At 39.4% G+C, this 13,258-nt stretch overlaps 2 protein-coding genes across 16 annotated transcripts in view; both read right to left on the reverse strand.

Annotated features, from left to right (window-relative positions):
• Nucleotides 1–3,266, reverse strand: part of Ttc5 (tetratricopeptide repeat domain 5) — a 31,359-nt gene extending 28,093 nt beyond the window's left edge. For 3 of the 5 annotated variants that reach the window (XM_005412043.2, XM_013508559.1, XM_013508557.1), the window contains exons 1-2: nt 2,651–2,719; nt 1,493–1,636 (exon numbers count right to left, since the gene is read on the reverse strand). In XM_005412043.2, the coding sequence (XP_005412100.1) occupies nt 1,493–1,636; nt 2,651–2,704 (198 nt within the window). In that variant the 5' untranslated portion in view covers nt 2,705–2,719. Of the gene's footprint in view, nt 1–1,492; nt 1,637–2,650; nt 2,720–2,974; nt 3,050–3,158 lie in introns of those variants that run through there. The other 2 variants (XM_013508558.1, XM_013508560.1) reach the window with 2 other exon arrangements.
• A 3,708-nt stretch (nt 3,267–6,974) lies between these two features.
• Ccnb1ip1 (cyclin B1 interacting protein 1, E3 ubiquitin protein ligase) overlaps nt 6,975–13,258 on the reverse strand; it is a 30,099-nt gene continuing 23,815 nt past the window's right edge. For all 11 annotated transcript variants that reach the window (XM_005412050.2, XM_013508565.1, XM_013508564.1 and 8 more), the window contains 3 exons: nt 12,514–12,840; nt 9,899–10,232; nt 6,975–7,836 (listed from right to left, as the gene is read on the reverse strand). In XM_005412050.2, the coding sequence (XP_005412107.1) occupies nt 7,634–7,836; nt 9,899–10,232; nt 12,514–12,840 (864 nt within the window). In that variant the 3' untranslated portion in view covers nt 6,975–7,633. The remainder of the gene's footprint in view (nt 7,837–9,898; nt 10,233–12,513; nt 12,841–13,258) is intronic.

A 13,258-nucleotide genomic window follows, 5' to 3' on the forward strand; every position in this document is an offset into this window, starting at 1 on the left:
AAAAAAAAAAAAAAAGGAAATGAAAGACCCAAATCAATGTAATTACACATGAAAAAGGCATATCCCAGGACTCAGAAGGCTAAACCAGAAGGATTACCATGAGTTCAAGACCAGACAAACCCAGCCACATAATAAGACAGAGGACTAACTTCTGGAAAACATAAAGAACTCAAAAAAATTAGAAACCCCCCCAAAGACCCATTCAAAAGATGACCAACTGAAGTGAATAAACATTTCTCATAAGAAATACAAATGGCCAATAAATACATGAAAAAATGTTTAACATTTCTGGCCATTAGAGAAATGCACAAAACAAAAACAAAAACAAAAACAAGGGGCCGGGAAGATAGTTCAACAGCACAGAACCTGACTGGTAAGCGCAAGGTGCAGAGTTTGACGCCCAGTACCAAAAAAAAAAAAAAAAGAGTGAGAGAAATGCAAAATAAAACAATACTGAGATTCCATCTTACTCCAGAAAGAATAACTATCATCAAAGTTCTGGTGTCTTAAAGCAACTTTCATGAATACGTCAGCAGCATTTCACCTACAAAACCTGAGTCTGAAGGGCTTTGTTATTAATATAAATAAATGTTTTAATCTATTCTGCCTTTCCCGTTCATTCCTTCTTTGGTTTGGTTGTATGTTTGGAAGACAGTTCTTAATTAGACACATATGTCCATGTCTCTCCCCATCCCACAGCCTCACAAAAACTCTCTTAAATAACTGAGATTTAAATGCTATTCCAAACTGAGCTACACGACCCCTCCTCAGATGGGAATTCTCAAACACAAGACTGAAGCCTCACTGGGAATTCGGTTCCACGGAGAAGAGACTCTGATTTGTTGGAAGGAAAGCGGAAGCTTTGCAAATTTTTTCCTTAGGAAGCTGCGGCTTAATTTAGGAAATAGATTTCAACTGCTCAGTAAGAAAGACATCAGGCTTCGGGATCAAATGAATTTAAGTTTATAATTATCAAACTCATTGCCAACCCCCAAGGTATTTGATATTTCTGCAAAACTCCAGTTTCTCTCTAAGCCCATCCCTCTACAATTCTGACTCACACTGATCCCAAATTTCTGAATGCTAAATACTAACACTTCTCAAGCAAAGGGCCTTTTCTACCTCATCTTGTCTCATTTCTGCAACTACCTGAACTGGACAAAATCAAAGTTCATAGTTGCTAGGAAAGGTGACCTCTGACCATGGAAGCAGAGTGCTTCAGTCCCATGCAGGCTAGAGCTAGATAAAAGAAATAAAGAAGATAATCTGTGAAGCACTTTGACAAATACCTTTTTACACATTCCTTCTACCCTAAAGTATCTTTAACTATTAAATCGAAGCTTATGCCCCTTCCCATGAAGACCAACACTACCCAGTCCTCTTCAACTTCTGTAATTCACTTCCTCATTGCATTCCTGCACTTAACCCACTTACTCTAAGGAACCCCAAGTATCCTCTTACTAGCCACTTAGGGCATCTACCAGGAACATACCCAGGAAAAAACAGTTCTCAGTTGTGGGGGAAGGTCTGTGGTTGCTAACGAACTGATTACTGATGGTCGGCTTCTGATCCCCAGCCGTGCTGAGTGCACGTGGTGCGGGGTGCGGATGGCTGGCCCGAGGATGGTTACCATCGGCTGAGAGGCAGAAATGGAAAGGGATAATGAATTACTCCGGTGGGTCTGAGTTACGTTCTGGGTTCTAATAAAAGGCGATTGAGATGGGTGATCGGGGCTGCTGCAGTCCCAGAGGCTGTGGGCCCGGTGATCCCAGACTTTTGCCTCTTCTGTTTTTCTTATCTTTTTTACCTTTTCATCCGCGGGACCTCATTCTCGGGACCTGTCACTACAGATAATACCAACACAGCAAAAATTACAAGCAATTTCCTTTAGTCTTGCAAATGGAATGGCTGCAAATTAGGAGTTTAAGAGTGAGTCAAAATGTCTGTTTTCAGTTGTTAAAACAAACATACAGAGAAGTTGGGCCAGGCATGCTGGTGCACACCCCGAATGCCAGCACTCAGGAGGCTGAGGCAGAAGGATCACCACGAGTTCAAGGCCAGTGTGAACTACACAGTGAAACTTAGTCTTAAAAAATCAAATAAATAAAATAGTTTTTTGTATTTTGTTTTTTGTTTTTTGGTTAGTTTGGTTGTGCTGGACTGAACATTTTTCTTTCAAGGCAATATCAATACATTTAAATTTTAAAAATTCAAGTGGGCAGACATAAAAATAGCAGAAAAACAAAAATGAAACAAAACAAATCCCTTGCAATTATTCCAAACAGCCTCAGGGATAGCCAGTTAGTACACCTTTTCATTTTTTTTCTGAAGACATAATGTTTCTAACATGGAGCGAGGAGGAGAATCTGTAATTTCAGCCAATCACACTAGGGAATAAAATGAAGTTAATCCAAGTCGCTCAGCAGTCGGTTAAAACCTACATTCTAAAAGTGTTATTATTTTAACCTCAAGAAACACAACGGCCACCAAGACTTAACTGTTTGCGCTTGAAGCAAGTAAAAGCCTGACGTGGTGCTAATGTTTAAATTTCAGGCTGTTTTATAACACGAACTAAGTTTCTAAGTTTAAGAAAATCTTGAGTCATTAAAAGAAAGGTAAAGAGTCAAACAACTTCGTAACTCTTACGTACTGAGTACAACGCCTGAGTCACCCGTGAACGAGGTGGGGTCTGCCCCCTCTGCATCAGACCCCAAACTGGGATTACAGCGTCCAAAAACCATCGAAAGTGTTAAGTAAAGGGAAGTACAGAGAAGACCTGCGGCGACGGCCACTAATGCGACTGCGCCAATCTCAGAGCAGAAAGGTGTGCAAAACACGGCCTTTGTAGGGCTCAAAACGACACGTGCTAATAATGCGCGCAGACCTGCCACGCACAGGTACATGCGATTTATTCCGGAGAATGGAACGCGGGGACCTCCTCTCCAAGAACACACACAAGTGAGGAGCCACAAACCTCTTTCGGCGGAGACTCTCGCGGCCCGGCGGCTCCCGGCGGTGCCCCCCGCAGTTGTTATAGTAACGCACGGACGCTCGCGGCGCTGCGGGCGCGCCGCCTACTCCGCGGGCACCGAACCCACTGCACTCCCCGCTTCCTGTCCGGGAACAAAAGCCGCCTGGATTTTAATCTCTGGCCTCACCTGCAGTTTCTGCAAGATGTGCTTAGCTTCTTCCTCTTCCTCAGCCATCATTCCCCAGCTACTCTTGGCTTCTCTGCCCCCAACTTCATAACCACAGAGACCGGGCTCACGCCTGCACCGGTCACAGCGACATCTAGGGCTCTGGAGGCTGACGTGCACCTGAGGGCATTGCTCCAAGCCAGCCTAATGCAGCGCCTATACGGTAATTCAAAATGCTGCTATAATCACTCTAGATTTGAGAAACTGCTTTCCCGGGAGCGGGGAGTGTATCTCAGTGGACAGCGCCTTCCCAGAGTGCGTAAGAGCCTGGCTCGACCCCCAACACGGCAAAAACAGACAAACAGACATGAGATAAACTTTGTTCCCAAGATCTGGAAACAAAATGTTCTCCCAAGTTCTGGAAACAAAATGACACATATATTTTTGTTTCGTATCTTTTTATTATTTGTATCAAGATTTTAATACTTTCGCCAGGAGTGCTGGTGCACACCTGCAATCCCAGCACTCGGGAGGCTGAGGCAGGAGGATCACTAAGAGTTCGAGGGTAGCCTGGATTACATCACAAGACCCTGTCTCCAAAAACCAAACATAGGGGGCTGAGGATTTAGCTCAGCGGCACAGCACCTGCCTGGCAAATGTGAGGTCGTGAGTTTGGTTCCCAGTACTGGAAAGAAAAAAAAAAAAATGCCAAACATACGTACAGATGTGTGCACCCACACACAAACCTCCCAAAATTATAATATTCTAAAAAATAATATAGGTTAAGATGGTAGCTGCCTATGTCCATTTGAAATTTTGAAAGGAATGTATAGTAATATAATCGTATGGTAATCTTTTCCAAATTTTGCAGGTTTTCCACATATGAAGAATTTTTATCACTGTTGTGATAATCCTACACTTTGGTTGGTATTATAAAAACCACTATGCAGCTGGGCATGGTGGCACATGCCTATAATCTTAGCACTCAGGAGGCTGAGGAAGGAGGATCGCTGTGAGTTCAAGGCCAGCCTGGGCTACCTACTGAGTTCAAGGTCAGCAGAACTGCAGAGCAAGACCCTGTCTCAAAAAAAAAAAAACAAACACTAGCCACTATGCTATATACTAATAACATTTACACAATGATTATTTCCAATAGATACCTAAGAATGTCTCTGGAGAGGGAACCAAGGGGACTGGGAGCTGTGGAGGAGCAAAGAAAATTCTTTTTATTGTGTACTCTTCCAAAATTTTTTCCATACACATATGGTACCGATGAATAATAAACACAAATTTTAAATAAAAAATATTTTCTATTATCTCTGAAAATACAAGTCAGTAGCAATAATAACTACTTCTCATAAATGGAATTGAAAGCCTGATGGACAAAGAAAGAACAGAGATTTTCATCCTTTTCTTTGTACCTTTTGAATTTGTATGCTGTGAATGTATTAAACTCGAGTATATTTTTTGAAGTAGCGTGCAATATTCCTGACAACTTCTCTTTGCTTTTGGTTGAGGAGGTGGGGTAGTACTTGGGATTGAATCCACAGCCTCTGCACTGATCTCCAACCCCAGCCCTTATTTTTTTATTTTGATAGGGTCCTCCTGAATCATTAAATTGCCCTTGCCAAGCTCAAACTTACCAACCTCCTGCCTCAGCCTCCCAGAGTGTGGGATTACAGGTGTGTGCCACCGTCTCTGACTTTATTTATTTTTAAATTATAGGTTACTTATCTTTCATACTGATTTTCTGAACCTAACAAAGTAGCAAAATTTTCAATCATGAATATACATAAAATGATTACCTCAAAACATTTTCCAACAAAGTTTAAAGCTGTATAGGGAAGGACAATACTTTGTACTTGTGGACTGATAACTGCTTACACCCAGCTGAACTGAGTAAGCGTGGTACTGGGTGTAGGAGGACCACCTGAGGACTGTTGCCAGCAGCATGAGGCAGAACTGGGGAGGAAAAGTTTAGAAACTGTTGAGAGATGTTGGAGCTGTTGGTTTTCTTGGGGCTGCTATTGGTTCTCTTGGAGGACTTTGTCATGCTGGCTCTCCTGATGAATTCAGCTGTTCTTATCATCAAAGGAGCTCAGGACCTTGGTGTCTCTGGGAATGGCTACGGTTCGCTTTGGGGGAGCTCTGATCCTTGCTTTGAGCATTGCTTCCTGGCTCCAGAGGGGAAGATGGTGAGCTGCTCAGTCTCCTGGAGAAGCTAGTTGCACTGGCTTTCCTGATGGGAACTCAGCTGTTCTCATCATTGGAGGAACTTGGGACCTCACTGTCACTGAGGATGGTTGTGATACCTTTTGCGGGAGCTCTGGTCCTTACTTTGAGCATTACTTCCTGGTTCCAGTGCAGATCCCTCAGCCCACTATCACAGATCCTTCATCCTGCTGGCACAGTCTTTCTAGCTTCCACCACTGACCTGGGGCCTTCGCAGCACAGATCCTTGAAACAGACCTGCATGAGGCATTGTCCTGGGCTCTTTGTCTCCAGCTGGACTCATTGGGGGCACTGTTATGGGCACTAGGTCTTCAGCTGGATTTATCTCTTGGATACCATGGGATCCAGGCCCTCGGCTGGATTGTTTGGTCTTAGTGTGTGGACAGATTTCCTGCACTCTTTCTGTATATGACTCTTTGGGTGACTAAATAAATAATAATTATAATAAAATACTCTTATAATTAAGTGTCCTGTATTGTATTGTTCCTCTTGCAAAATCCCAAACTACAACAGTACTATAATAGATAAAACATGTCTCATTAGCTATAAAATAGGGAGGGGGTGTTTTAAAATTTCTAAATCAAGATTTTTTCATCAGACGCCATTTTTAACTTTGTAATATAGCAAAAAATCTTTTTGAAGAAATTTTATACCCTGTGCTAATGAACAAAAGTATTTGCTTCCTATTCAATTATGTAAAGCAGGGGTAGTCAGGTCCCTTTCTACAGTGAATAAATATAAAAATTTCCTCAAATGATTTCAGTGTAACTTTTATAACTTAAAAATCAGCACCTTGGGAGGCTGAGGCAGGAAGAACCCAACTTTGAGCCCAACCTGGGCAACTTATTGAGATGCTGTATCAAAATTTCAAAATTAAATATATGCTGGGTGTGGTGGTACACACCCGTAATTTCAGCACTGAAGTTGAGGCAGGCGGACCAGCTCAAGTTTGAGGCAGCCTGGGCTACATTTTTTTTTTCTGGGCTACATATTGAGTTTAAGGCCAGCCTGAACTATATAGCAAGATTCTATCTCAAAAAACAAATAAGTAGAGCAGGGGATGTAGCTCAGCAGCACAGCACCTGCCTGGCAAGCCCAAGGTCCTGAGTTTGATTCCCAGTACCAAAAAATTAATTAATTAATTAATTTTAAAAAAAAAATATATATATATAGGGGATACAGCTCAGCACAAAGGCCCTGGGTTCCATTCCCAGCACTGCAAAACAGATTAATTAAATAAAATAAGGTTTTTTTAAAAAGGGATTTGGCATTTATGTTAATTCCATTACAATGTTTCCCAAATCAGTAAGACTTATTCCTAAAATTTAAGTTAGAAAAGAAATCCTTTATTTTATAGATGTAGACAGTAAAACCTAAAAAGGTTAACTTAGTCACTCCTAACCCATATACAGAAATAAACCACAGTTAGGGTTCATGTATTCTGCTTCCCTGATTTAAGTGCATTCAAGTTGTGCCACTAACGAGACATAAAGTCACTGAGATTGCCCTTCAAATTTCTTTCTTGGCTCTGTTTTAAATAATTAAGTATAGCAATTACACACAATTTAATTTATGTAATAGTAGTCAGAAATCCAAGGGAAACAGTAATGTCCTTAAAATTATTTTAATAAAAGTGCAAATACAAAAAATACAAATAGCAAGACACAGATCATTTACCATTTTCTAAGACTAAAATTTTCACACAAATATATGGGCAAATACAACAAAATATCAATGAACATACTTCCATAGACATATATGCATAAATACCAAAATCCAAAGTGACATGAGGACATATAATCGGTGGTTATAGACACATTCATGGATGCAAAGCTCAGTCAGAAACTACTGGGAAGGGGCTGGGAATTTAGCTCAGCAGCACAGTGCTTGCCTGGCAAGCACGAGGTCATGAGTTCGATTCCTGGTACCAGAAAAAAAAAAAAAAACAAAAAAATAAAAAAACTACTGGGAAGAAACAGGGGTCTATGAAATAATGTTGTGACCTTTTCACCAGTGATAAAAATTCAACAGTACATGTAAAAATCGAGATTAATAAAATGCTCCTGCTTTAAATAATAGAAACAAAGAAACTAGACACTAAAGGCACCCTCATCCCCAACTGCCACAGAATTTCTTGTAAATTAAAGATGTGAAGACAGCTTAAAGCCTTGATAGCTCAGAGACAATGATGGCTTCTATGGAGCATAAAGATCATATGATAAGTGAAACTACTGAAGACAAACACAGACACTGTGTAAAGTAAATTAAATTCTTTTTACTTTGAAGGCTCTGCTTGATACTTGCTGCTGCTCTAATTCATGACTTTGAGAGGCAAAACTAAAAAAGCTGTTGCTGGGCTCAGGTGCTGAGGGAGAACCCACAAAAAATGGTCTGAACTGAAAATCTTCATCTCCACCACCCCGATTTCCAACTGTTGTACTGTCCAAAGGAAACTTGGAACTGCTCCCTAGGGAAAAAAATCAGGGAGGAACATAAGCATCTATTTCCTTATAGATTTTTAAAAAACAAAAAGATAAAAGCCATTCAAAAAATATTTTAACAGAACTCAACTCATGAGATTGATAAAACATATTCCAAACACTAGACAAAAAGGACCAGAATGTCTTTCACCCGCTCCATGGCCACACTATCATATCTACTATTCCACCTTTTGTACTGCAGTTTCCAATGATAGCCACTATCTCATCATCAGAACTAATCTGACACAATGAAATGTCTTGGGTATCATAATTTTATTCATTTGTTTTCTAATCCACTTCTGAGAAAATCTACACATCAAAAATATACACATACGCATAATTTTTTGTCTTAGGTTCTTCAAGAAAACTTTTTAAAATATTGTAATATATACACTCAAAATAAATGCAACTATGAAATACTGGCACACACCCATGACGCAATATTACTAGCAAAGGCTTAAGAAAAATCGATCAGACAGCAGATTTGATTACATAAACACTTAAATACTTTCACTGAAACCTTATTGGCTTTTACAGACTTTAAAGAGAATAAGTAGGAAAGAAAGAAAATTGCCAACTATATCAACTTCAAGCTAACAGTGGCAGCAAGGGCCAAAAAGGTAAGAGCACAGAAAAAAAGAAAAGGAACAGCAAGAACTGATGAAAGAAGTCAAAATAAATGTGAAGAGTGACAAAAAAAATCTACAATGTCCTTTTACAATAATATTCAATTGTGTTATATGAGTAACTGAAAGGCAGAAACTTGTTTTTGTTTTAATTCTTGTAACTGATATGCCTCATCTTATCACTTCATACCTTTTCTAGAACATCATCTCCTTTCCCATTGTATCTTTTTCCTCAGCCTATAATAAATACGTTTTTTAAATGAGAACATAGGTAACCCCCCAATTTATACTAACAGCATAAAAAAAATCCACCGGATTCTATTGCAACAGGAATAGTAGAGGAGAAAACTCAGGAACAGATTCATCTGCAATGCATCTAACAAACATCTTAGACTGTGAACTTTCAAAGGGCAATAATCCCATCTAGATAATCTTTATATCTTCACTGCTTAGAATCCTATCTAAATGCCAGGCCTGGTGGCACACACCTGGAATCCCAGCACTTGGGAGGCTAAGGCAGGGGATCACTGTGAGTTGAGGCCAACCTGGGTTACATAATGGAGTTCAAGGCCAACCTGAACTGCACAGTGAAAGCCTGTCTCAAGAGAAAAGAAAAGAAGTGGAGGGGAGGGGAGGAGAGGGGAGAGGGAGGGAGGGGAGAAGAGGAAGGAGAGGAGAGGAGATAAAAAAATTGTGGTACTTATATATAATGGAATATTACTCAGCTATAATAAAGACAAACTCGAGGCTTTTATACGTAAATGGTCACAACTACAGACCATACTCATCAGTGAAATAAATCAGACCTGCATATGTAAGCAATGTATTGTCTCACTAGTGTAAGAACCTGAAAGAGTGAATAAAAACTAGGAGGTATGATAGCCACTGTGAAATGAAAGGAAAATGCTTAAAAGTAAAGGGCAACTGGGGTGTGGGAAAAGAGAAGCGAAAGAAGGGGAAATTATGTAAGTATGTATATACTGGACAGCTAACATAGTTGTACTACTGTCTTCCATTGCTCTGCAGAAAGGAACAGTTAATGATTACTTGTTTGATCAGCCTTGCATGTCTCTGTTCTCCTGAGAAACCACTTTGAAGCTATCAATAAGTAATACAACAACCACTGTTAATTTCCTGCCACTTTGTCTGTAATTCAGTATTGCTTGTATTGTTCTTATGCTATTTTGTAAATGGATGTCTGTTTGTTAATATATTTTCCGTCTTTTATTTTTAAAATAAATAAAAAACAATTAAAAAAAAGGTAAAAGCAGTGACATATAGGTTGAGACATGGTTAAAGAATCCATAGCTTACCATGACTCCACATTTGTAGTCTCTCTTAACTGCATGGACCTGTGCAGAGCACAGTGTGAAAACTCATTGATTTAAAGAACAGATATCGGATATCACATGTGCTTTCTTACCTAGTGGGAAACCAAAAACACCAGCCTGTGTAATCGTAGATGGTTCAAGGTTGCTTTCCTGGTTAGCAATAGTGATATTTCGCAGCCTAAGGCTATCATAGAGGCCTTGGAGCTTTTGATACTGGCGGTTGCGTTCCATAAGTTTCTCAGAGATATCACTGAACTTTTTCTTGTATTCTTCTAACACTTTTTTCATGGAAGTGACCTCTCCTTTCATAGAGGTCAATTCCACATCCTTGCTCTGTATTTGCTGGGTATATATTTTCTCCATCTGTTTCAAATGGCCCTCAGCCTTGCTGAAATTGTATTCTTGATAGAGACGTTCCTGATGTACCTTTCCCAATAAGAAAAGAAAGACTTTAAAACAAAGTTTAAAAGTTACACATTACAAAACCTCATACAAACACAAAGGGAAAAGATGTTTATACAAGGCCTTTTTATGTTTTTTCTTTCTTTTTATTTTCTTCCTTTTTGCAGTACTGCAGATTGAGCCCAGGGCCTTTCCACCAAGCTATATCTCCAGCCCCTTTTTATTTTTAAATTTTGAAACAAGGTCTTGCAAAGGCACTAAATTGCCCAGGCTGAGCTCGAACTTAAATCTTCCTTTCTTAGCCTTCCACAACACTGGAATTATAGGCATACACCAACATGCCCAGTGTTTTGAGTAAGGTACATGTAGAGAATTGTTACAAATTGGACAGCAAACTACAGCAACTAAAATAAGCAAACAGGAAATCCATTTAAAAAAACATGAAAAAATACAAGAAAATATGTTCATCTAAAACTCATCAACTAAGCTGCGCATGGTTGCACATGCCTGTAACTCTAGTGCTCGGAAAGCTGAGGCAGGAGAATTGCTGCACATGTGAGGCCAACCTGGGCTACATAGTAAGTTCATGACCAGCATTACCCACATAGTAAGAACTTGTCTCAAAATTCCTAAAAAGTACATGAATTAAATCATCAAATAACTGCATAAAGAATGAGAGTCTATCTTACCTACATCTAACTGATTTAAAATGTGGAGGACTAAGCACCCTTATACATTTCTTGAGAACAAATAAATGGATATGTCTTACTGGAGAACAATTTTTAAATATTACAACTAAGTGTTCAAAATGAACCAGGCATTTAGTATACCCCTTTAATCCTAGGTAGTCAGGAAGTTGAGGCAGGAAGATCGCAGGTTTGAGACCAGCCTGGGACAATTTGGTAAGACCTTCCCTGAAACTAAAAAAATTGTAAAAGGCTGAGGATGTAGCCCAGAAGCGAAGCACTTGCTTAGCAGGTGTGAGGCTGTAGATTCAATCCCCAGTAACACACCACACAAGCGCACGCACGCGCGCACGTGCCCGCGCACACACACACACACACACACACAGTCTTCAAAGTGTATTTATCTGCTTTCAGTAATTTAATCTTAGCAAATAACAAAAAATATGAAGTGATAATAAGAATGCTCATCACACCATTTTTAATAACTTAGCAACAAATTATGATTATTAAGATTGCAGACCTTAGAATTACCATTATAGAATAGTTAACTGAAAGTACTTAAAATATTCATAGCAGACATAACATACTGCTAACCTTATTTACTTATTTGTGTGAAATGTATGTGGGGGGGGTGCACATGCTAGGAATCAAACCCCAGGCTTCATGCATACTAGATGTATGCTCTACCACTGGGCTATATCAACACTGTCAATTCTTTTTCTTTTCTTTTTTTGGTTTTTGGAGACATACTACTACTCATTATGTTCAAGGCTGGCCTTAAACTCACTATGTAGCCTAGGCTGACCTCGAATTCATGGCAATCTTCCTGCCTCAGCCTCCCGATTGCTGAGATTATAAGTGTGCTCCACCACTCCCAGCATTTGTCAATTTTAACTGGTCATAAAACCCATATGTGGTATTATCCTATTTTTGTACAAAAATATATATTTATGTACTAACAAATACATCAATAACATGCTGCTTGCTTGGGCAGCACATATACTAAAACTAAAACAATACAGATGAGTATTGCCCCTCTATAAGAATGACACACAATTCATGAAATGCTTCATATTTTTAAAAAATAGGCCAGAATGGTGGCACACACCTGTAATCCCAGCACTCGGGAGGCTGAGGCAAGAGGACTGCTGGGAGTTCAAGGCTAGCAGGGGCTTCAAAATGACACTCAGGAGGCTGAGGCAGGAGGATCATTGCGAGTGCAAGACCAGACTGGGCTACAAAGTGAGTTCAAGGCCAGCCTGAACTGCATAGTGAGGCCCTGTCTCAAAAAGACGACCAAAAAAAAAAATGAGCTCAAGGCCAGCCTGAACTACACAGTGAAACCCTGTTTTAAAAAAGACAAGAGGGGAGGAATATATATATATATAAATATATATATATCTCAACAATGGGTATCTATGAGTGATAGAATTATGGAGTTTTTAAAAAATTTCCCTCCTTTTGGATTTTCAACACTACTTCTAAAAAAATGAAAAACATTTATTAAAAAGAAAGCTTTCCATATAGTCATAAAAACAAATATAAAATAGTGAAGGAAAAACACTAGGAACTCTGACATCGGCTTATACTCTCAGAGAAAAACCACTCTAAGCACTAACCTGGTATGTCCAGAAGGCCAATGCTCGGGAGCTAATGTCCAACACAATCTCTGGCCGTAGCCCTGCCAATACCATAGCTTTATATTCTTCTGATGGACTGAGTTCTGTGCGGACAATATCTAACTTTCCAGAAAGCGTACTGTTGCAAGCAGGGCAGATAGCAGGTGAACGACCAAACTCACCACTGCCGTGCTGATCACAGAAGATGTGAGAGCAGGCAGTGACCCATGCATAACCAGACAGTTTGATTCGACACTTTCGATAATTACAAAGCAGCATGTCTTCACACAAAGACATGATCATGCGGTCTCCTGGTGCTGAAAAGACCTAATAAAAAGTAAATGAAAAGGGAACTAAGTCAAATTGCAATGACAAGTAAACAAACGAAAAATAAGTATGCTTTGTTTTATTTTGATAAAACAATGTATTTTATTATGTTTTCTGTATTTATTATAATCACTTTTATTACACTGATTTTACTCTCAAGGAAAAGTTAAATGCACAGGTGGTTCTAAATCTTACTACAGTCAATAGCAATATGCATGCGGAAAAAAGTTTAGGAACATCTCCAAAATACAAGCAAGTAAAAATTAAATCAGTAACTTTTACCATTAGTCAATACCTAAGCAAAAACCCAAATTTATTACCCATTCATACCTCGCTAGAATATTTTAGTACATTTCACACTTAAAAACGTCATAGTGCAGGAGTGATTTCTGCCATTTTTCAATGTAAACTACATTTC

Source organism: Chinchilla lanigera, unplaced genomic scaffold, assembly GCF_000276665.1.
Source record: "Chinchilla lanigera isolate Chin_1 unplaced genomic scaffold, ChiLan1.0 scaffold00149, whole genome shotgun sequence".
Lineage (NCBI taxonomy): Eukaryota > Metazoa > Chordata > Mammalia > Rodentia > Chinchillidae > Chinchilla > Chinchilla lanigera.